This window comes from Alexandromys fortis, unplaced genomic scaffold, assembly GCF_014885135.2.
Source record: "Alexandromys fortis isolate MF-2015 unplaced genomic scaffold, M_Fortis_MF-2015_v1.1 scaffold_139, whole genome shotgun sequence".
Lineage (NCBI taxonomy): Eukaryota > Metazoa > Chordata > Mammalia > Rodentia > Cricetidae > Alexandromys > Alexandromys fortis.
This window is the reverse complement of record NW_026068020.1, coordinates 4616448-4641215: the sequence shown is the minus strand read 5'-3', so window position 1 is coordinate 4641215 and position 24768 is coordinate 4616448. Positions and strand designations below refer to the sequence as shown.

At 41.4% G+C, this 24768-nt stretch overlaps 1 protein-coding gene and 1 pseudogene across 6 annotated transcripts in view; one reads left to right on the top strand and one right to left on the bottom strand.

The window, feature by feature from the left end:
- The window catches only part of LOC126514270 (UDP-glucuronosyltransferase 1-6), a 124824-nt gene that overhangs the window by 40485 nt on the left and 59571 nt on the right, over positions 1 to 24768 (top strand). Inside the window, exons 2-3 of one of the 6 annotated variants that reach the window (XM_050163075.1) lie at positions 7633 to 7802; positions 16934 to 17605. The exons of 4 other annotated variants lie outside the window; for them this stretch is intronic. In XM_050163075.1, the coding sequence (XP_050019032.1) occupies positions 7633 to 7802; positions 16934 to 17605 (842 nt within the window). Of the gene's footprint in view, positions 1 to 7632; positions 7803 to 16727; positions 17606 to 24768 lie in introns of those variants that run through there. One more of the 6 variants, XM_050163076.1, reaches the window with a different exon arrangement.
- Positions 8497 to 15791, bottom strand: LOC126514273 (60S ribosomal protein L26-like; annotated as a pseudogene).

Sequence of the window (24768 nt, the reverse complement as noted above, 5' to 3'; positions counted from 1 at the left end):
TGTTTTCTTCTTCTTCTTCTTCTTCTTCTTCTTCTTCTTCTTCTTCTTCTTCTTCTTCTTCTTCTTCTTCTTCTTCTTCTTCTTCTTCTTCTTCTTCTCCTCCTCCTCCTCCTCCTCCTCCTCCTCCTCCTCCTCCTCCTCCTCCTCCTCCTTCTTCTTCTTTTTTTTTGATACAGGATTTCTCTGTGTAGCCTTGGAACTCGCTCTGTAAGCCAGGCTGCCCTTGTACTCAGAAATCTGCCTGCCACTGTCTCCCGAGTGCTGGGACTAAAGGCTTGTGCCACCATGGCCTGGTTCCTTAGTCCGTTCTTAAGCACAGAGCACTTCCTAACCCTGCTGTTATCTCAGCAGCACAGAGACCCAGGAGCAGAGTGGCTGGGTCTAGCTGTGCACTCGCTACATTTTAGTGCATTTAGATAATTGCTTTCAAAACTCAGAGCAAACGTCAGCATTTGGTCAGATGTTTGTGAGAGTTCTCATTTTTCCATGCCCTCTTCTACTCCAGATCTTGTCCAAATGTTAAAATTTTCGTAATTTTGGTGGCTAAAAATTCTATGTAGCTGTTTCAATGTTCACTATCTGTTCTGGACACCAGTTGGGCTTTTGTGTTTCCTCTATGGTAAATTACACATTGCCACCCTTTTACCCTTTTTTCCTAATTGCTACCAGCCTCTAGAGTTCCAAATATTACCACTTGGTCATTCAAATAATGTGCTGAACTTTTTTTACTTAGCTGTTTATCTGCTAATTTTTGTTCATTTTTATGTGTAAAGTGTTTTTTTGCCTTTATGTTTGGGCATCCCATTTATGCAGTACCCATAGGAACAGGGCATTGGATACCTGAAACTGGACTTACTTATGGCTTTGAGCAGCTGTGGGGGTGCTGTGAATTGCACTGGGATCCTCTGGAAAAGCAGCCAGTTATCCTAACCGCTGAGCCATCACTCAGGCTCTGTGGTTGTTCATCTTTCATTAGACATGGTTTATATTTTGGGTCAGATAACTTTTCCCTTCATTTTAAATGTTAACTTTTTCTTTAAAACTATCTAAATTTTATCATATATGGCTGTTTCCAACACTAAAATATCAGAAAGTTTACAACATCTCATATGTGAGCATTTTTAATTCCTCTAAGGCTGACAATATTTTTCTGACAACTTGATCCTACACGGTATAGTTGTGTAAATTTAGTTGGTATTGAATGACAACTGCTATTTACTAACTCTATTTGAGGAAGGATGTCACACTTCATTGATAGTCATTCAACACATCTTTATCGGGTCTCACTTTCCATGCTTGTTTCTGTCTTCTTTCAGCCTTTCAGGTTTGCCACACTCATAGATAACTCTGTGTTTCAGAGAGGCCCCACTTGTTAGTCCTGTGGTCTCTTCCTCCCAGCATTCTGTTTAATTTTCTGTGCCTACCTGAGTTCTGCCCTATCAAGAACCCAAAGCAGTTTCTTTATTAGCTAATGAAAACAAAGACAGAAGGACCTTCCTCTTTTCTGTTTAAATAAAAAGGAAGGCTTTAACATAGTAAAATTACATATAACAAAACAGTCATCAAAAAAGAATTACAGTTACAATATTTATATCTACTGTATCTTTTATCATAACTAAGGAAACTATAACTATAAAAATTCTTCAGTTCCATCAAAGACTCTGGGAAGTACATTGTAAGCAACTTCCAAAACTCCAGAACTGATAGAGGCATCATGCTGCCTGGACAGTGACCCAAAGTTCTTCTGTACCATTGGGGCATCCATCTTCAGCCTACAGGCCCATAGTATCCAGCAGACTTTTCCATGAAGCAAGAAATTTCAAAAACAGTTCAGTCACTTTCTTCTGTGTCCTGCAGAATGTCTTACAGACACTTTCATGAAGCAGGAACCCTGAAGAACCACCTTACCTTTAGGCAAGTTCAGCAGTCATCTCTCTGTGGGTACTGCATGTCCAGGGAAGCAGTCCAGGCAAGAGCAGTTTCTTGCCCAAATGGCTAAGGAGCCTCTTTGATGCCCATCTTTCTCTTGAAGTAGATTGGCCAGGAGCAGATGTGTCTCATTGTCATGAAAAGTCCTAAACTCTTAAATCTTTTAAATGCCATATTCTGAAGGTCTCTCAAAGATTTGAAGAATCCATATCCATCTGAAATACTTCTCTGTACATCTAGAAAATCTAACTAAGATGACTACAAACTTGACTATTATAGATGATTATCTATTAACCTATATTTCTTAATTATACATTACATTTTCAAATGAACTACACATTCACAATACCTTAATCAAGAGCAGAAATATACATATAACAAAATTGACCTAAATTTGTATCAATAAGCTAACATTCATACCAATTCAAATTATTCATATCTATATAATATCCCCCTTTAAATGTAAAAGAATATTTATAAACAATATTTGGGAATATGAGCATACTGCTTCCTGCTGTTTGGGGACACTGTTAATCGGGTCTTTCATGGTGTATCCTGTGTACTAGGTTCATCTCAGTCAGCACTTGGGTGAAGTATTTTTTTGAGGGTGTTCATTGCGACCTTTCAGGGGGAAGTGGCTATCAAACTGTATTTATCTAGAACAATCCACAGGTTCTCATCTTCTGTGAAAACAAAAAAGAACCTCTTTTCCAAAGTACCATATCCTTAGACCCAAATTTTGAAGTCAAGATACCTATATAATATACATGCTGGTTTAACTTAGCAGCCCGTACCATGAAATGTCTCTCTGTACTTAGCTCCTTCACAGTCAAAGAATTCAAAGAAAACACAATAATATACATAACCCAGATTCTCTGTGAATTTTTCACCTTTACATGGTTTATTTGTACTCTGTTAGTTTTTAATATTTATTTTATTATTTTTATTCCTTTAATCTATGACTATCTGTACTCTGTTTCTTTAAAGATTTTACCCCCCCCCCTTTTTAAGGCTTATCTTTATTTTATGGCTCTCTATACACTTTTTTGTTTGTCCTCAAAGCCTACATACATTTATCCAACACTGTGACTAATTTAGAGGTCTTTTATGTCTGAATCTGTCCTACCGTGAATCTGTAATTCTTTACTGTTCAGGAGCACTTCTTGAAATGCTAAGCACTTCTTAAGAACTTAAGCTGCACCATTGTTAGGGGTAATATGGTACTGCCTGCTAGTCCTGCCAGTCAGCATGGTGGAGCCACCTGCCCACTGATACCCAAGCACACCGCCCCACTCCCAGGCACACAACCATCCATGTCGCCATTAGGCAAGCTGTAGCATGCTGTTCACAAACCCCATCCAAATGCTCTGTCTCATCAAAGAGCCAGAGGTCATGCTGGCAGCACAGCCCAGAGAGCCAGCATTTCAAAACTGCTGCTTTTCTTTTCTCTTGCAGCGCAGTCAGGAAAATCTGTCTTAAAGGAGCTGTGGCACGCCACCAGCAAACTGCAAAAAGCTGTGTTAAACGCTGTGTTTTTGTGTTTCAAATTAAGCTATCTCAGGTTTGTAAGTAGATTTAGTCCATCACGTTGGCACCAATTGTTGCAAAGAAGGCCCGTTTGTTTGTCCCAGCCGACTGGCTAGCTTAGACCCACAAACAACCACACAGAAACTCTATTAATTAAATCATTGCTTGGCCCATTAGCTGTAGTTTCTTATTGGCTAATTATTACATCTTAATTTAACCCATTTCTATTAATCTGTATTACCACATGACAGTGGCTTGCCAGGTAAAATTCCCAGCATCTGTCTCTGGTAGATCTATGCTGTCTCTCTCTCCCTCTCTCTTGGCTCTCTTCCTCCCAGCATTCCCTTTAAGTTTCCCCACCTACCTAAGTTCTGCCCTATCAAGGGCCCTAAGCAGTTTCTTTATTAACCAATAAAAGCAGCACAATGACAGAAGGACCTCCTACACCAATACTGTCTTTCCATTGATTGTCTCTGTGGCAGGTTTTAGTATAGATCCTATTCTTACTAATTGCTGAATTGTGTTGGTGATTCCCTTAATATATTCTCCCTTAAAACTTAAAAATTGTGTTGCTGAGGCTGGAGAGACAGCTCAGCAGTGGGAGCTGGTGCTGCTTTTGCAGAGGACCCAGGGTTGGTTCCCAGCAGCCATGCCAGGCTGCTCACAACCACCTCGAGCTTCTGCCCAGGAATCTAACTCCTGATGTTGCCCTCTGGGCACCTTCACACACCTGCACACACCTCCATATGTCACATGGTACTCAAATTAAAAATAAACCCTTGAAAACTGTTATTGTTGAACTCTATAGATCAAACACACATTAGGGCTGTGTGCATATTGCATTAACTCTTTTCATTAAATGGAGAAATACTGGCATGTTTTTGGTAGTGTCTTCTTTTTTTTCTTATGCAGTCTTTAAGGAAAACTGTATGAGATGCCCCTACTCCTGCATCTTCTCAATTGTTTGTTCCCTGTATTTTCCCTTCTCCTTTCCTACTTGTCAAGACTTGGCTTTCTTTCCCAGGATCGTCTTGTGGTCTTTGTTCAGCTTTATCCTGGTGATACCCATCTGCTGGGGTGGATGTCCACATGAACAGTTGTGCCATTAGCCTTTCCTGGCTGTACCCATTCAATGTAGGTGACATTTCTTCCTATGCACTTGGACCACTTTACCAATCTGCTGGCCTTTGTATTGTCCTCGGACAACATGATCTTCATCATCCTCTCAAATGGGAGTAGACTGAACATTGTACTTCTGTCTCAGCTCTTTGGAAAGGTGGGAAGACATGATCTTCCTTGGAATGTGAAAAGATGCATGAAGGTGTTTCCTGTTCTTGATATGGTCAGAAGTCACAAAGGGATTGAACTTCATTTTGGCACTAGCGATCTAATGTCTTCTTAGTCAGGAAGATGCACCCATTTTTACAAATTTAGATTTTATTTTATGTCATTAACAAAATTTTGTACTTAAAATTGTACATTATGGACAAATTTTATCTACATCATTAAAATGTATTTCTAAGTTTTGTTATTTTAAAGCTATGGTATACAGGTAGTTTATTTTGGTTTTGAGATAATTATTGGTAGTTGAAGTATACTTTTGTCCTTTTATGTTCTTTATGATGATTTTATTAAGATTTTTTATTAGTTTAAATGATTTCTCATGTAAACATATAACTATTATACCATTTATTTTTTGGGGGTGGGGGCTATGGACCTCTCTGTTGTTTGTATCTACTTGGTACCACATGTTATATGGGAGAGGGAACCACAAGTTCCTTTCCTAAGTTTGTTGTGGGCAAGCTTATGATGCATTTTCTTAATTAGTGATTGATGTGGGAAGACCCAGGTCATGGAGGCTGTACTAGCCCTAGTCAGGTGGTTCTGAATTGCATCAGAAAGTAGGCTGAGCAAGTCATGAGGAACAAGACAGTAAACAGCATTCATACAGGGCTTTGGCTTCAGTTCCTGCCCTTAGGTTCCTGCCTGGAGACCTACCCTGCCTTCCCTCAGTGAGGTAGTGTGGCCTGGGAATGGAAAGCTGACATAAACCCTTTCCTCCCCAGGATGCTTTTGGTCATGATGTTCTATCACACCAGCATAAACCCTGAGACAGCCTATACCATAAGCCTGGAATGTGCTGCTGCTCAAAGCTGTTTAAAATAGGATTCAAGTGAATTATGGTCAAATATTTTGTTGCTTTCTCTGTGTGTGTTTTACAGTGTAGACCCGTGTGTTTTAATTCTTAACTGGTTTATTCAGAGTTTCAAGAGATGTTGCTTATCTTTAAAACAATAATAGGATAAAAGATCAAGATATACATATGAATTTATTTGTGTAAAATGAATATGGTGCTTTATCAAGTAAAATATGCATTCCATTAGACAATAAGTTTTCAAAACTTTCCAGAATTTAAATATGCTAAATAATAAAATAAGCAAAATTTCCACAATCTTTCCTCATCCTTATGATTATTTAAAGTAATTTCTGGCACTGGAGATATGACTCAGTAGTTAGAATATAGGCAGCTTTTTAGGAGACCCAGGCTTAATTCCCAGCACCCACATCACAGCTTGTCATGTTAACTCTGTGTCCAGGGAGCTGTTCTCATCTCCACGGATACTGCACACATGTTCCACATACATACACGGAGGCAAAACACACATACACATAAATAATAATTTTCAAAAAATCAAATAAATACATATAATAATGTGTGATATACTCGTTTTTCCAAAAAATTAAGTGAACTTATTATTATATAAGTACTTACAAATAAATAAATATCTCTTGTACCAAAATTAATCAGACCCAAAGTTTATTCAGCTCAACAAAGGTCTCTCTAGGTTGAGCAGCTATTCCGGCTGGACTCTGTGCTGAAAGGTAAAGGTGATAGTAGGTAGCATTTTTATCACACACTGGGGTGTGCTTGGTGAATGAGAGATTTTCAGGTCATTCATGGGAAAGAGAGATGAGGTTCTTTCTGAAGATTAGAGACTCCCGTGTTAGGCGTTTCAAAATTAAGCCTTGCTTTCTTGTCTGGGAGAGATCAGGCAGGACGTGGACGTGGTTACAGAAAGGCAAGTAGGATCTACAAGATGCTACCCACGCCATCATGAAGACAAAAAGCAAAACAAAACCTAAAGCGAAGCAGCAAGAGGGAAAAATACCTTGAGAGTCTATGTGGAGACCAGAGACTAACAGAGTCCTGGTGAGAAGATAAAGTGATACAGCCCCGTGTAGGGCTGCCTGATGCTTCTCCACAGTGAACACCACAGTTTCCTTATGCCTGAGCTCTCTCAATCCTGGATGTATACAGAAAGGACTTTAAACCAATTCCTAGGAGAAAAACCCACATGAGGTGTGGGGGGCAGCAGCATTGTCTGTAAACACAAGGGGGAAGCAAACCCCCAGATGCAGCAGTGGCAAGCGAGACAAATGCATGGACCTGTGGAGAAGGTCCCTGGGTAGCTGACAAGGAGGACGACATAGCTCCCAGGCTCTCCAGAGAATATTATGGGGGAGTTTATAGCATCGGATACATCAAGGGGTCCATTGTAACAGGAATGGTGGTCACCTTCCTTTTAGTCCCTGAAGTGGTCTGAGCAGATGCTGGTCACCCTTATGTCATATTCAGAGAACACAGAGTTGGGAAGTAAAACAAGAATTCTACTGCACATGCTCCAAGACAGCAGCATTGCTCATCTAGCTGAGTTGTTTCTAACCTCTGTCTGTGAGCAGAATCAGCTAATGATCCTCTCCCTAGGCTTTAGACCCAGTGGCAGGCAGCCAATCCCTTGGGAACACAGTCTGCTTTTCTTTGAGACCTATTCTAGAATTGTGAGAGTGTTTGAAACTTGTTTCCTTTGGTGAAAACTTTTGGACTCCTTAGGGTGAGGTGTATTTCTTTGTAACTATTTCTAAACTCACATTGCCTGATTCTGCCCAAGAAAAAGATCTATCTGTAACACAAGTGAGAGTGCCTCATAATATTTCATCATTTATTACTGTTGTCCAAGTAAATCATTGTCAGGAATTGTTGTTTCTTCATGGTGTAAGTACACGCCCAACTGAGAGAACAGATTTAACTCAGTCACACTTCCTCCTTTGACAGAAGAGCTCAGATTCTCAGTGGCTGCATTGCATCAGGCTGAGCTTTTCCCATGGCTCCTGCAGGTTTCCCAGCCTCCCTTCCTCTGTGTGTGTGTCTGCTGCTGGCTTCTGGCTTTGCCCAGGCAGGCAGGCTGCTGGTGGTGCCCATGGATGGGAGCCACTGGTTCACCATGCAGTCGGTTGTGGAGAAGCTCATCCACAATCGGCATGAGGTGGTGGTAGTCGTGCCAGAGGTGAGTTGGCAACTGGGAAAATCAGTGAATTTTACAGTGAAGACGTACTCAATTTCTCACACTCTGGAAGATTTAAACCGGGAGGCCAATATTTTTCTTGATGCTCAATGGAAAGATCAGACAGACTTAATGGCTTTTTTACTAACAAGTCCAGGCAGAGGTTTCTTTGAATTACTGTTTTCACACTGTAGGGATTTGTTTAATGACAAGAAGTTAGTGGAGTACTTGAAGCAGAGTTCTTTTGATGCTGTGTTTTTGGATCCTTTCGATATGTGCGGCTTGACTATTGCCAAGTACTTGTCGCTCCCATCCGTGGTCTTCGGCAGGGCAATATTGTGTCACTATCTTGAAGAGGGTGCCCAGTGCCCCAGTCCTCCTTCTTATGTTCCCAGAGCTCTCTTGAAACTCACAGACACCATGACTTTCATGGAGAGAGTGCAGAACCACCTCGCCTATATGGGGGAGCGTGTATTTTGCTCCAGTTTGTTCAAAACTGCTACAGAAATTGCTTCTGAAGTTCTCCAGACCCCGGTGACTGCATCTGATCTCTTCAGTCAAGTGTCCATTTGGCTGTTACGCACTGACTTTATGTTGGAGGTCCCCAGACCTCTGATGCCCAATATTGTCTTCGTGGGTGGGATCAACTGCCACCAAGGAAAGGCTCTCTCTAAGGTATGTTGTCTCTCCTCTCCCTCAGCATATGAAGAGAGACATGGCTTTAGACGATGAAGTTATCCCTTACTGAACTGTGGGCTGTAACTCACACCTGACATCTTCAGTTTTCTTTCAGTTCTTACCTTGTCATTTCAGCTTGTTCAACACAGTCTTTGACAGGTCACACGAATTGTGCAATAGTGCTACTTGTAAACCTTGTTTGCTGATAGGCGTGTGGCCCACGGACATTCTCAGCATCACCAGGTTGCATTTACTATTGTTTTTGGAAAGAGAGTGAGAAGAAATGAAGCTCCATTTTCTTTATTATTGTCTTCTACCTTGTCTCGATAATGCTGCCATTTTCTAACCCTGCTCTTATCCCAGCAGCACAGAGACCCAGGAGCAGAGTGGCTGGGTCTAGATGTGCGCATGCTACATTTTAGTGCATTTAGATAACTGCTTTCAAAACTCAGAGCAAACCAGCATTTGTTCAGCTGTATTTGAGATTTTCTCATTTTTCCATGCTGTCTTCTACCAAGCTCTTGTGCAAATGTTAAATTTTTCTTAATTTTGTGATGGAAAATTCTGTGTAGCTGTTTCAATGTTCACTATCTCTTCTGGTCGTCAGTTGGGCCATTTGTGTTTTCTTTATGGTAAATTACATATTGCCACCCTTTTACCCTTTCTTCTAATTGCTGCCAGCCTGTAGTGTTCAGAAACATTAACACTTGGTCTCTCAAATATGTGCTGCCCTTTTTACTTAGCCGTTTATCTTCTAGTTTTTGTTTATTTCTATGAATAAAGTGTTTTGCCTTTATGTTCGGGCTTCCCATTTATGCAGTAACCATAGGAAGCAGAAGAGGGCATTGGATACCTGAAACTAGAGTTACTTATGACTTGAGCAGCCGTGTGGGTGCTGTGAATTGCACTGGGATCCTCTGGAAAGGCAGCCAGTTATCCTAACTGCTGAGCCATCTCTCAGGCTCTGTGGTTGTTCATCTTTTGTTGATATTGTTTATATTTTTGGTTGGTTAACTTTCCCCTTAATTTTTTTACTTTATTTATTTATTATTTATTTATTAAAGATTTCTGTCTCTTCTCCACCACCACCTCCCCTTTCCCTCCCCCTCCCCCAACCAAGTTCCCCTCCCTCGTCAGCCCAAAGAGCAATCAGGGTTCCCTGCCCTGTGGGAAGTCCAAGGACCACCCACCTCCATCCAGGTCTAGTGAGGTGAGCATCCAAACTGCCTAGGCTCCCACAAAACCAATAGGTGCAGTAGGATCAAAAACCCATTGCCATTGTTCTTGAGTTCTCAGTAGTCCTCATTGTCCTCTATGTTCAGCAAGTCAGGGTTTATCCCAGGCTTTTTCAGACCCAGGCCAGCTGGCCTTGGTGAGTTCCCAATAGAACATCCCCATTGTCTCAGTGTGTGGGTGCACCCCTCGCGGTCCTGAGTTCCTTGCTCGTGCTCTCTCTCCTGGTGCTCCTGATTTGGACCTTGAGATTTCAGTCCGGTGCTCCAATGTGGGTCTCTGTCTCCTTTCATCGCCTGATGAAGGTTAATATTCAGGAGGATGCCTATATGTTTTTCTTTGGGTTCTCCTTCTTATTTAGCTTCTCTAAGAACCCGAATTATAGGCTCAATGTCCTTTATTTATGGCTAGAAATCAAATATGAGTGAGTAAGTACATCCCATGTTCCTCTTTTTGGGTCTGGCTTACCTCACTCAGGATAGTGTTTTCTATTTCCATCCATTTGCCTGCAAACTTCAAGACTTACTTGTTTTTTACTGCTGAGTAGTACTCTAATATGTATATATTCCATACTTTCTTCATCCATTCTTCAATTGAAGGACATCTAGGTTGTTTCCAGGTTCTGGCTATTGCAAACAATGCTGCTATGAACATAGTAGAGCATATACTTTTGTTGTATGATAAGGCCTCTCTTGGGTATATCCCCAAGAGTGGTATTGCTGGGTCCATGGGTAGGTTGATCCCGAATTTCCTGAGAAACCTCCACACTGCTTTCCAGAGTGGTTGCACAAGTTTGCATTCCCACCAGCAATGGATGAGTGTACCCCTTTCTCCACAACCTCTCCAGCAAAGGCTATCATTGGTGTTTTTGATTTTAGCCATTCTGACAGGTGTAAGATGGTATCTTAAAGTTGCCTTGATTTGCATTTCCCTGATCGCTAAGGAAGTTGAGCATGACCTTAGGTGTCTTTTGGCCATTTGAACTTCTTCTGTTGAGAGATCTCTGTTCAGCTCAGTGCCCCATTTTATAATTGGGTTGATTAGCATTTTATGGTCTAGTTTCTTGAGTTCTTTATATATTTTGGAGATCAGACCTTTGTCAGTTGTGGGGTTGGTGAAGATTTTCTCCCAGTCAGTGGGTTGCCTTTCTGTCTTAGCAACAGTGTCCTTTGCTTTACAGAAGCTTCTCAGTCTCATGAGGTCCCATTTATTCAATGAGGCCCTTACTGTCTGTATGCCAAAAAACTGGAAAATGCAAAAAAAAGGACATTTTTTCAGATAAGTACCATTTACCAAAGCTAAACCAAGACCAGGTGAAAGATCTAAATAGACCGGTTAGTCGCGAAGAACTAGAAGCTGTTATCAAAAATCTCCCCTCCAAAAAAAGCCCAGGACCAGATGGCTTCAATGCACAATTCTACCAGAACTTCCAAGAAGAGCTAATACCTATACTCCTTAATGTATTTCACAATATAGAAACAGAAAAGTCATTGCCAAATTCCTTTTATGAAGCTACAGTTACCCTGATACCAAAACCACACATAGACCCAACCAAGAAAGAGAATTACAGGCCTATCTCACTCATGAATACTGACACAAAAATTCTCAATAAAATACTGACAAACCAAATTCAAGAACATATTAGAAAAACTATCCATTATGATCAAGTAGGCTTCATCCCAGAGATGCAGGGCTGGTTCAACATACGCAAATCTATCAATGTAATCCACCATATAAATAAACTGAAAGAAAAAAACCATATGATCATTTCATTAAATGCTGAAAAAGCATTCTACAAAATTCAAAACCCCTTTATGATAAAGGTATTGGAGAGAATAGGGATATAAGGGTCATACCTAAATATAATAAAAGCTATTTACAGCAAGCCAATAGCTAACATTAAATTAAATGGAGAAAAACTCAAAGCCATCCCACTAAAATCAGGAACATGACAAGGATGTCCACTCTCTCCATACCTCTTCAATATAGTGCTTGAAGTTCTAGCAATAGCAATAAGACAACATAAGGGGATCAAGGGGATTTGTATTGCAAAGGAAGATGTTAAGCTTTCGTTATTTGCAGATGATATGATAGTATACATAAGTGACCCCAAAAACTCTACCAAAGAACTCCTACAGCTGATAAACACCTTTGGTAATGTGGCAGGATACAAGATCAACTCCAAAAAATCAGTTGCCTTCCTATACACTAAGGATAAGGAAACAGAGAGGGAAATCAGAGAAGCATCACCTTTCACGATAGCCACAAACAGCATAAAATATCTTGGGGTAATCCTGACCAAGGAAGTGAAAGATCTATTTGACAAGAACTTTAAGTCTTTGAAGAAAGAAATAGAAGAGGACACCAGAAAGTAGAAGGATCTCCCTTGCTCTTGGATTGGGAGGATCAACATAGTAAAAATGGCAATTCTACCAAAAGCAATCTATAGATTCAATGCAATCCCCATCAAAATCCCATCAAAATTCTTCACAGATCTGGAGAAGACAATAATCAACTTTATATGGAAAAACAAAAAACCCAGGATAGCCAAAACAATCTTATACAATAAAGGATCGTCTGGATGCATTACCATCCCTGACTTCAAACTCTATTACAGAGCTACAGTATTGAAAACAGCTTGGTATTGGCATAAAAACAGAGAAGTCGACCAATGGAATCGAATAGAAGACCCTGACTTTAACCCACAATCCTATGAGCACCTGATTTTCAATAAAGGAGCTAAAAGTATACAATGGAAAAATGAGAGCATCTTCAACAAATTGTGCTGGCAAAACTGGATGTCAATTTGTAGAAGAATGAAAATAGATCCATATCTATCACCATGCACAAAACTCAAGTCCAAGTGGATTAAAGACCTCAATATCAGTCTGAACACACTGAACCTGATAGAAGAGAAAGTGGGAAGTACTCTACAACATGTGGGCACAGGGGACCACTTTCTACATATAATCCCCTTAATTGTAAATGTTAACTTTTTCTAAAAAAAACTATCTAAATTTTATTATATATTGCTGTTTCCAACACTAAAATATCAGAGAGTTTACAACATCTCATATATGAGCTATTTTAATTCCTCTAAGGCTGACAATATTTTTCTGACAACGTGACCCTACATGGTATAGGTGTGTAAATTTAGTTGCTATTGAGTGACGATTGCTATTTACTAACTCTGTTTGAGGAAGGACTTCACCCTTCATTGACAGTCATTCAACACGTCTCTGTCAGGTCTTACTCTTCCATGTTTGCTTCTGTCTGCTTCCAGCCTTTCAGGTTCGCCATACTCAAAGGCAACCCTGTGTTTCCATTGATTGCGTCTGGGGCAGGTTTTAGTATAGATCCCATGCTTACTAATTTCCAAATTGTGTTGGGGATTTCCTCAATATATTCTCCCTTAAAACTTAAAAATTGTGCTGCTGAGGCTGGAGAGACAGCTCAGCAGTGGGAGCTGGTGCTGCTTTTGCAGAGGACCCAGGGTTGGTTCCCAGCAGCCATGCCAGGCTGATCACAACCACCTCGAGCTTCTGCTCCAGGAATCTAACTCCTGATGTTGCCCTCTGGGCACCTTCATACACCTACACACACCCATACAGTCACATGGTACTCAAATTAAAATAAACCCTTGAAAATGTTATTATTGAACTCTACAGATCAAACACGCATTAGGGCTGTGTGCATATTGCATTAACTCTTTTCATTAAATGGAGAAATACTGGCATGTTTTTGATATTGTTTTCTATTTTTTTCTTATGCAGTCTTTAAGGAAAACTGTATGAGATGCCCTACTCCTGCATCTTCTCAATTGTTTCTTCTGTGTATTTTCCCTTCTCCTTTCCTAATAGCCGAGTCTTGGCTTTCCTTTCCAAGATTGTCTTGCTGTCTTTATCCAGCTTCATCTTGGTGGTACCCACCTTGCTGGGGTGGATGTCCACATGGACAGTTGTGCCATTAGCCTTTCCTAGCTGCACCCGTTCAATGTAGGTGACGTAATTCTTCCTGTGCACTTTGACCACCTTGCCTATCAGTTGGCCTTTGTACTGTCCTCGGACATCCTGAATTTCATTGTCCTCTCGAATGGGTGTAGACTGAACTTTGTACTGTGTCTCAGCTCTTTGGAAAACGGAGAAGACATGATCTTCCACGGAACTTGAGACGGTGCATGAATATGTTTGGGGTTCTTGATATGGTCAGAAGTCACAAAGGGATTGAACTTCATTTTGGTGGATGCAATTTAATATTGTCTTCTTAGTCAGCAAAAAGCACCCTATTTTGCATATTTTATTCCATTTACAAGATTTTACACTTAAAATTGAACATTATGCACAAATTTTATCTTCATCATTAAAATGTATTTCTAGGTTTTTGTTATTTGAAAGTTATGATATACAGGCTAGTTTATATTGGTTTTGAGGTAGTTATTGGTAGGTGAAGTATGCATTTGTTATTTTATGTTCTATATGGCCATATTATCAATTCTTTACTAATTTGGAATGTTTCTCATGTACCCATGTAACATGCTGAAGACCCCTTCATTATTATACTATTTATTTTCTCTTTTGGGATGTGGATCTCTATTCTGATTGGTTGTGTCTACTTCCTACTATACATTGTCTGAAAAGAGGGAACTGCATTTGAGAACTACTTTCCTAAACTGGGCTGTGGGCAAGCCTGTGATGCATTTTCTTAATTAGTGATTGATGTGGGAAGACCCAGGTCATTGAGGCTTGGTCAGCCCTAGTCAGGTGGTTCTGAATTGCATCAGGAAGTAGGCTGAGCAAGTCATGAGGAACAAGGCAGTAAACAGCATTCATACAGGGCTTTGGCTTCAGTTCCTGCCCCTAGGTTCCTGCCTGGAGTCCTACCCTGCCTTCCCTCAGTGAGGTAGTGTGGCCTGGGAATGGAAAGCTGATATAAACCCTTTCCTCCCCAGGATGCTTTTGGTCATGATGTTCTATCACACCAGCATAAACCCTGAGACAGCCTATACCATAAGCCTGGAATGTGCTGCTGCTTTAAGCTGTTTAAAATAGGATTCAAGTGAATTATGGTCAAATATTTTGTTGTTTTCTCTGTTTGTGTTTTACATTGTAGACCTGTGTGTTTTAATTCTTAACTGGTTTATTCAGAGTTTCAAGAGATGTTGCTTATCTTTAAAACAATAATAGGATAAAAGATCAAGATATACATATGAATTTATTTGTTTAAAATGAATATGGTGCTTTATCAAGTAAAATATGCATTCCATTAGACAATAAAGTTTACAAAACTTATCAGAATTTAAAATATGCTGAATATTAAAATAAGCAAAATATCCACAAACTTTCCTCATCCTTATGATTATTTAAAACAATTTGTGGTGCTGGAGATATGACTCGGTGGTTAGAATATAGGCAGCTTTTAACAAAACTTGGGCTTAATTCCCAGCATCCACATCACAGCTTGTCACAGTAACTCTGGGTCCAGGGAGCTGTTCTGGTCTCCATGGATACTACGTACATGCTCCACATATATACACAGAGGCAAAACACACATACACATAATTAATAATTTTCAAAAATCAAATAAATACATAAAATAATTTGTGATATATCTGCTTCTAAAAAATTAAATGAACTTTATTATTTAAATGTACTTGCAAATAAATTTTAAAAAAAGTACCTCTTGTACCAAAATTAACCAGACCCAAAGTCTATTCAGCTCAACAAACGTCTCTCTAGGTCGAGCAGCTATTCCGGTTGGACTCTGTGCTGAAAGGCAAAGGTGATAGTGGGTAGCATTTTTATCACACACTGGGGTGTGCTTAGTGAATGAGAGATTTTTCAGCCCATTCATGGTAAAGAGAGACGAGGTTGTTTTTGAAGATTAGAGACTCCCGTGTTAGGCCTTTCAAAATTAAACCTTGCTTTCTTGTCTTGGCAAGATCAGGCAGGATGTGGGCATGGTTACAGAAAGGCAAGTAGAATCTACAAGATCCTACCTATGCCATCATGAAAACAAAAAACAAAAAATAAGAACAACAACAACAAAGAAATAGAAGCAGCAAGAAGGAAAAATACCTTGAGAGTCTATGTGGAGACCAGAGACTAACAGAGGCCTGGTGAGAAGATAAAGTGATACAGCCCCGTGTAGGGCTGCCTGATGCTTCTCCACAGTGAACACCACAGTTTCCTTATGCCTGAGCTCTCTCAATCCTGGATGTATACAGAAAGGACTTTAAACCAATTCCTAGGAGAAAAACCCACATGAGGTGTGGGTGGCAGCAGCATTCTTTGTAACCACAAGGGGGAAACAAGCCCCCAGATGCAGCAGTGACAAGGGAGACAAATGCATGGATCTGTGGAGAAGGTCCCAGGTAACTGACAAGGAGCACAAGCTAGCTCTCAGCCTCTCCAGAGACCATGGGGCTGTCTACAGCATCGGATGCATCCAGGGGGACATTGTAACAGGAATGGTGGTCACCTTCCTTTTAGTCCCTGAGTGGTCCATGCAGATGCTGGTCAGCAATTCAGAGAACACACAGTGCTGGGAAGTGGGACAAAAATTCTATTGCACATGTGCGAAGACTCATCTGGCAGAGTTGTTTCTAACCACTGTCTGTGAGCAGAACCAGGCTAAGGACCCTCCCCCTAGGCTTTGATCCAGCAGCAGGCAGCAAATCCCTCGGAAACACAGTCTGCTTTTACTTTGAGACATAGTCTAGAAATGCAAGATTCTTTGAAACTTTCTTCCTTTGATGAAAACTTTTCTTCTACTTGGGGTCAGCTTTATTTCTTTGTAACTCTTTCTAAACTCACATTGCCTGATTCTGCCCAAGATCTTATCTTGAAAACAATCAAGTGTGCCTCCTAATATCTGACCACTTAATACTGTTGTCCAAGTAAATCATTGTCAGGGATTGTTGTTTCTTCATGGTGTTAGTACACGCCCAACTGAGGGAGCAGATTTAACTCAGTCACACTTCCTCCTTTGTCAGAAGAGCTCAGATTCTCAGCAGCTGGATTGTCTCAGGCTGTGCTTCTTCCATGGCTCCTGCATGTTTCCCTCCCTCCCTTCCTCTGTGTGTGTGTCTGCTGCTGGCCTCTGGCTTTGCCCAGGCAGGCAGGCTGCTGGTGGTGCCCATGGACGGGAGCCACTGGTTCACCATGCAGTCTGTTGTGGAGAAGCTCATCCACAATGGACATGAGGTGGTGGTAGTCATGCCAGAGGTGAGTTGGCAACTGGGAAAATCCCTGAATATTACTGTGAAGACGTACTCAACTTCTCACACTCTGGAGGATTTTAACCGGGAGTTCGAGGTTTTTCTTAAGGCTCAGTGGAAAGATCAGCCAGAGGGAGTTACTCTTCTATTAAAGAGTCCAGCCGAAGGTTTTTTTAATTTGGTGTTTTCACACTGTAGGGATTTGTTTAACGACAAGAAGTTAGTGGAGTACTTGAAGCAGAGTTCTTTTGATGCTGTTCTTCTGGATCCTTTCGATATGTGCGGTTTGACTGTTGCCAAGTACTTGTCGCTCCCATCCGTGGTCTTCGGCAGGGCAATATTTTGTCACTATCTTGAAGAGGGTGCCCAGTGCCCCAGTCCTCCTTCTTATGTTCCCAGAGGTCTCTTGAAACTCACAGGCAACATGAATTTCATGGAGAGAGTGCGGAACCATCTCTCCTACTTGGGGGAGCATATATTTTGTCCTGCTTTTTTCAAAACTGCTACAGATATTGCTTCTGAAGTTCTGCAGACCCCAGTGACTGCGACCGACCTCTTCAGTCAAGTGTCCATTTGGCTGTTACGCACTGACTTTATGTTGGAGGTCCCCAGACCTTTGATGCCCAATATTGTCTTCGTGGGTGGGATCAACTGCCACCAGGGAAAGCCAATTACCAAGGTATGCTATCTCTCCTTTAGCCCATGAAGAGAAGTGTTGTGGAATATTATTTCAACTAGGCAAAGATGTGTTGCTTTTGTTCTTGCTGCAGGATATTATTTTAACTTTGTGAAGCTTTGTTACCTTTGTTTCTGCTGCCTTTGTTAACAATGTGAGGATGTGTTACATTTGTTTCTGCTGCATTTGTTTAGTTATGTAAAGATATGTTACATTTCTTTCTTCTTGCTTGCCCAAGACACCTGACTTGTCTAATAAAATGCTGGGTAGCCAATATTTAGGCAGTAGAGGATAGGATAGGGAGGGTTGGTAGGCAGAGAGGGTAAATATGAGGAGTGAAGCAGGCGAGAGAAGAGAGAAGGGAAAAGAACAAGAGGAGAAAGGCAGGCATATGCTGGGGCCAGAAGTCAGGTACCTACCAGTCAGCAGTGGAGATAGGAGAAAAGTAAGATATACAGAAAGGAAAAAGGCAAAAAACGTGAGACAAAATGTAGATAAAGAAACAGATTAAAATACGAGTTATAATAAGACTGAACATTCATAGCAAAAAGTTGCCATGCCCTGATTTGGGAGCTGGTTGGTGGCCTAAAGAAGCCTGCTACAGAGAGGCCAGGTCTGTGGACAATGATGTTATTTCTTGCTGAGCTGCGGGCTGTTATTTTCATTCGTCATTTTCTTTTCTGTTGTGCCAACGGACTCTTTTGACCACTCACAATTGTGCGACTTATAAATATTGCTTCTTGATTTGCGTGTGCACCACTGACACACTTGTATATAATCACCAACCTGCATTGTTTTTGGAGACAGAGTGAGAAACCCAGCAAGAAACTAAGTTTCATTTTGCTCATTCCTGTACTTGACCTCTTTTTTTTTAATGCTCCTAAGAGTTTTGTATGTTTCTTATTACTTCACAAATAGTACAAGCCTTCAGAATTATTTTTTTTTTAACATAAGATCCAGAATCATTCTGGACATAAGATTCTTCACCTTGCGTTTTCACCTTACAGTAAGTGATAGCCATCATCTAACACTTGTAGATTTTAGTGCTATTTTTATGTTTAGGGGTGGGACCCTGTGAAATCGCACCCCTTCCACATCTGTATGTCCATTGATATTGCCGTTGTTCCGCTTTCATTTTTGCAGAAGAGACTGTTTCACAACAGACTTTCTGCCAGTTAGACTCTTCTTGCCGTCTTTGTGGCCCCTCTTTCACAATGCTCTCTGAGCCGTAAATGAAGCTGTGGTGCAGATATATCCACTGGGGAAAGAGTTCTCTCTGTGTGTGTCTGTGTGTGTATGTGCACACGCATGCACACTCACTAAGGATCCTCCCCTCAGGAGCGGAGCAGCATGTCCTTCTTGAGGAGAGTCTGAGAGTCTGCAGAAATTGCACCCATTTTGCTCTGAGACTGGTTCCAGAAACACAAGCTCTTTTCGAAACTCTCTCTCTCTCCTACTTTTGGGGTCCTTGGGGTCATGCCCATTTCTTCAATGCTGTTTGTAAATTGCCCGATGAAACATCGCACGACTATGTCCAGGGCTAAAGATTTTAAGCTTCCTCTAGCTTGATGGCCACCTAGTGCTTTTTGCTCCCGTCTATGGTCTTCAATGGGAATATTTGCCACCACCGCAAAGAGGGTGCTCAATGATCCACTCCCGTTTCTTATGTTCCCAGGGCTCTTTTGAGATTCACAGACACCATGACTTTCAAAGAATGAGTGGAGAACCTCTCTACTACATGGGGAAGTGTGTATTTTGCCCTTGGTTTTTCAAAAGTACCCTAGAAATGGCCTCTGAAGTCTCAGATACCTGTCACAGTGCAGGATCTCTCCAGCCAAGTGTCCATTTAGTTGTTAATACACTGTTTTAGTGATGGAGTTCCCCAGACTTGTAATGCCCAGCTTAGTCGTCATTGGTGGACGCAGCTGCAATCAGGGAAAGCCACTGCCTGAGGTTTATTATCTATCCTTCATGAAGAATGAGCTGGATTACTGGGCTACAGCTTCCTCATGAGTACTTGCTTAGTATGTATGAGGTCCTGAGCTTTATCTCCAGAAACCCTGCTGTGCTTGCTAGTTTTATATCCACTTGACATAAGCTAGGATCAGTTGGGAAAAGGAACTCTCAATTGAGAACATGCCTTCTTAAGATGCGCTTGTAGGCAAGTCTTTCGTGCATTTTCTGAATTAGTGATTGATTTCGGAGGGCTCAGTTCATTTTGAGTGCTGTTTCTGGAGTGTACATACAAGAAACAGGCTGAGCAAGCCATGAGGAACAGGACAGTAAGCAGCGCTCCTCCATGGTGTCTGCTTTAGTTCCTGTCTTCAGGCTTCTACCCTGTCTTCCCTTAGTGATGGACTCATAGGTGCAAGGCAAAATAAACTCTTCCCCAAGTTGCTTTTGATCATGGCATTTTAACACAGCAATAGAAACCCAACCTATTTAGGCTCTGGACACCGAGAAAAAGAACTTCTCTATTCAACTGAATCTTCTCATTTACAGTCACTGAAAATTAGAATATCTGGTTCACTGAATCACTTCATCGGTTCTTTTATGTGGATCTGAAGATTCTATAAATCGGTCCTTACTGATGAACATACATAGTCTCTATCATTTCTTAGTTGCCTTTCTTATTACTGTTCTGAAAAAAAAATAATAGCGAAAACCACAATGAGACGAAGATTTCCTTGCTGCGAATCCTGAGTCATTCCATATGGGGACAGTCTTAGCAGTGATGCTCAAGTCTTCCACATGTCTACCGTCAATCACTGCGCCTGAAATTAGCATAGAACCCAGCGTCAGGGCTGGCATCATGCTCCTTACTTTTCCTTTTTTATCTTCCAGTAAGTCCTAGACATTATTCCAGGCACCTCCTGACATTTCCCATTTAAATGATTGCTTAAAAGCTTTTATTTTGGTGACATTACAATTCTGTTTAATCAGCCGTGTGGATAGAGATTTCCTAACTTGCACTTTTTAAGAACGAGACTGTGCTAAGTACTCTTTAAGTGCTTTCCTGACATTCATGTTCCCACACCCTGGGCTTCTCCCCAGAGGCCAGTGTTCTAGGGACTAAGATGTGTGGCTCTTGTGGTATATATGCCTCTTCATTTTTAACATGTTTGAGACACTAATTTCAAATCGTCACACTAGCATAAAGAGATCATGGGAGTTTGGGTTTTCTCCTATCGTCTTCAAGTCTTGATGTTGTCTAGTTTTAAAGTCTGTTGGCTTTTCTGGGCAGAACGTCTCCCACAGTGCTTGCTTCCATTTTCACTGGTTTTCGTGGGCATATTATCATTTGCGTATCTTCTGTAGTGAGTTAGATATTCATATTCTATACCAAGACAGGGATATTTAATGAGATCCTATGAGCTTTTGAGGATTTGGCATACTACCATTTAGCAGTTTGTATGTTCTGCAGGTATTCCTCCACTAATAGCTCTTCATCTTTTCCCATTTGTAATTTTCCCTTTAGAGTTATCAAATCTAAGACATTTACCTTTGATGATCTTTATTCAGCTTGTTGATTCCTTTGCCAGCCAAACGCGTACACACATTTTCTTCATGCTACTGTTAAGCGTTTAACTCCTCCACTGCTAACAACTTCACTTTACTTTCTGGCAAGAGGTTTTTAAAGGATATAGTATAAAGGATGTATGTGCCTCCTCAGAGGGCAGGCTCTATGTCATTTGCTGTTAGCTCCGTTACTTGGCCTCTGAACCGAAATGTTTGTGTGTCGTATTTAATTCTCCGAATTCCTGGCATCTGCTGCTCAGTTCTCATTCTTGTCCCACTGGCTGGCTTATCCACCTGTGGTCAGATCCTCTCCTGATTATATTAAGCAGCTTCATTGTGAGTTAGTGTCTGGGAGATACGCTCCCAGCTGTACTTTTATTTTTTTTCTGAATTTTCTTATTGAGCTCCAGAATGCACTTTTCCTCCTTAAATTTTAAAACGGTTTTGTTTGACTCTAAAAAACAACCAGTCAACTAACCAACCAAACAAAAACCTGCTAAGACTCTTTTAACACCATGTGAAATGTCTTCTTTTCTCGTTTGAGAAACATTAGCAGGATTTTTCTTTGAGTTAATCCTATTCCGAATTAGTCTGCTTTTTTTTTTTTTTGCTGTTTCAGATCTTCTTTTACATCTGTTGATAAAAATTTGTTAACTTATTTTATCTGCATATCTTTTTTATCACAATTTATTCCAAGGTATTTTGTTGGCTTGGGAGAAATTATGGTATAAACGGGCGATTTTCCTTTGCTATTTTGAGGTGGCCATTGATAAAAGATAGGTTTTTTTTTTTTGCATGTGTATCATGTATAGTCCTACATTCCTAATCTCTGATTAGTTTTTTAAAAAGTATTAGGTATACAGTGACATGCACATAGTTTCCTCTTCTGAAATCTATACTACTATTTCCTTTTGCTAGAACACATACCTCTAAAACATTGTGGAATAATAAAGTTGGTTCAGGCCATTTAAACTGTGATCCAATTACTTGCAAGAAAATCTGTCTTGATAATTATGATCATCACATTCTTGGCAAGGACATTGTACCTCTGGTATCACGGTGCATAGTCTGGTTAGGGATAGGTTGTGCTCTGCTATCTATTGCTCTGGCCACTTTCAAGGTCCAGCAGACCTTGTAACTGGGACATATTTTGTCATAAATTGACATATTTTTACGAGGGGAGATGACTTTTTAGACAAAGTGAAATAATTTTCTTTCTACAAGACTAGAGATTCAGTTGTATCAAAATGAGGGATGGGGTGAGAGACATGACTATGTGAAGACTATGTGCTCTTCTAAAGGACCTGGGTGTAATTCCCCGAACCCATACAAGCTGTTCACCAGTCCTAGAAGATATGATGCCCCCCTCTGGCCTCTAATGGCAATAGGCATAGAAGCAGTGCACAGAGATATGGGTAGGCAAAGTATGCACACATAATTCAAATATTGAACCATGAGGCGAGGCTTCTTGGAACGGTCAGGCAAGGGTGTTGCAGGTGGCAAGATCTTAGGAGCATGAGTCAGTTCAAAGATTTCTTTTCCTCCCCTTTACTCCCCATCCATAAAGTGCCAAGTACTACTTAGGCCATGCCTGCACCCTTGCCCTCTTTTCCAGGGTGGGACCTGAAACTCTCTGAACAGCAGTGGTATTAGAGTTACTCATTGCACAACTCCAGTGCTTATAGATATAAAAGCCATATGTGAGTTTATATTGATATGCTATAAAATATAAGTGGATTAAACTATAGTTTTACAGATAAGTATTATTTTATATGGATATGATTTTATATATCTGCTAAAGGATCTATATGTGGGAAAGGTCTTCTACCTGTGTAAGGTTATTTAAAGGTGAGTCTGAAGCTAAGGCAACGTCATAAAGAAGTGTTCAGATCTCAAAGATAGCCCTTTAACTAAGACCAAGCACATGGTATTGGTAAAAGGGAAGTTTTCACTGAGTGACAGCTAGGTGTATGGATTTCTTTATCCCTGTTTCAGGTGAGAAGGTTATCTCTTGGAAAGCCATGCAGGTTTCATGTTGCTGGAGAACAGGATTTCTAGCCTGGGTCTTGTGTCTGATAAGGAGGAAATACTACCTGGAGGAAATTATGTGTGTAGTCATGTGTGTGTGTATGTGTGTGTGTGCATGTGTGTGTGTGTGTGTGTGCGTGTGCGCATGTGTATTTGTCTCTGTAATGATGGACTTGTGAGCTGACGTGAGCCTTTCTCCATAACTTCTTTTTGCTAGTGTATTTTATCATGGCAGCAGAGATAAAACCAGGGCAATGAATCCATTTGATTCTACTATTTCTGCCTTCTGGATTCAGATTTTTCAAGTCTCAAATTGTTCGTTTGTCCTCTGGCATCCCTGAGGTCCCGGGTCTTTTACCCATGGCCTATAGGTATCTGGAGGGTCTGGGAGAATGAGCACCTGAGAAGGGATTTCCAGACACACACAGGGCCTGGCAGGAAACTGCCCCGTTCAGATCTTTGCCCTACTCCAAACGCCAGGCGTCCTTCACTTGCCTTGCCGGGGGGAGGGAGGGCAATCTGCTCACTATCCACAGAGACAGGTTCCCTCCTAGGGTCCATCCCTTCATTCCACTGGTCAGTGCCCCACGTCTGAGTTGTTTGTTCTTCCAAAATCCCTACGTGAAAGCTGACATTTCCCTGTACACTCAGAGGAAGTGTGGGGAGTCTTGTAACACCTCCCTCCCACGGTGGGCCTGTGTATGCCTCCTGGGCAGCAATTCTTTAGTGTTCAAACTTATGAGTAACAGACCTGCCAGACTCCCTCTTCCAGTGCCTAGTGCAGAAACACCTGCACATTCCTGTGTCTGTGGGCATGCATGTACACACATACATGCACATGCGTGTGCACACACACACACACACACATCCACTCACATGCATGCACATGCGCAGACCAGTCTTAGAAACAGTAGAGTCAAGTCTCTGAGGTGAGCAGAGCTTGCACGGCAACCCTTCTGGTGATGCTGTACTATGGCAGCTCCTAGCTGCCTTCCTCTCCTGCCCTCCTCCTGCCTTCAACCTCTGTCCCTTTGGGCCTGTCTGGAATAGGAACAGGACTCTGCTCTGAAGGGCCCAGGCCATGGGTCTCTCAGTAGAATGTGTGTCCGGCATGAAGACTCTGAGTTACCGTTCCCCTTGTTTCTCCCAGTCCACACCAGCTTCCGTAAAAGCCTTTGTTTCTCCAGAGCTTTTCTGTTGTGAAAAGAACCTCCTTAGGCTTCTTGGGAAGCACAGAACTGCACTGTGTGTTCCTGGGAGTGAGTCTCTGGGGATGGAGTCTCACTGCTATGCAGACAGAGCCAGGATGCGGGCACGCTCCCTTAGTCTCTCTTCATTCTGGGTAAAAATAATAACAATAAAACCCCAAGGATGAATGCTTCTCCCCAGCCTGGACTCAGTGGATTCTTTGTGTGCCTTGGACAACTAACTTTCATCTTGGCTAGGTTCCTGGGACCAGGCTTGCCCTTGGGATGGCCCCTTAATCTGCTTTCCTGAGCCCCATGGCACTAGGGTGCCAAAGTTAAGGCAAGCTTTGGCAAGCCAAAGTATGCATGTGCGTGACAAGGTCTGGGTGAGCCAGATCTGGGATGCAAAGAGCACCTTCTCCCTGGGCGGCC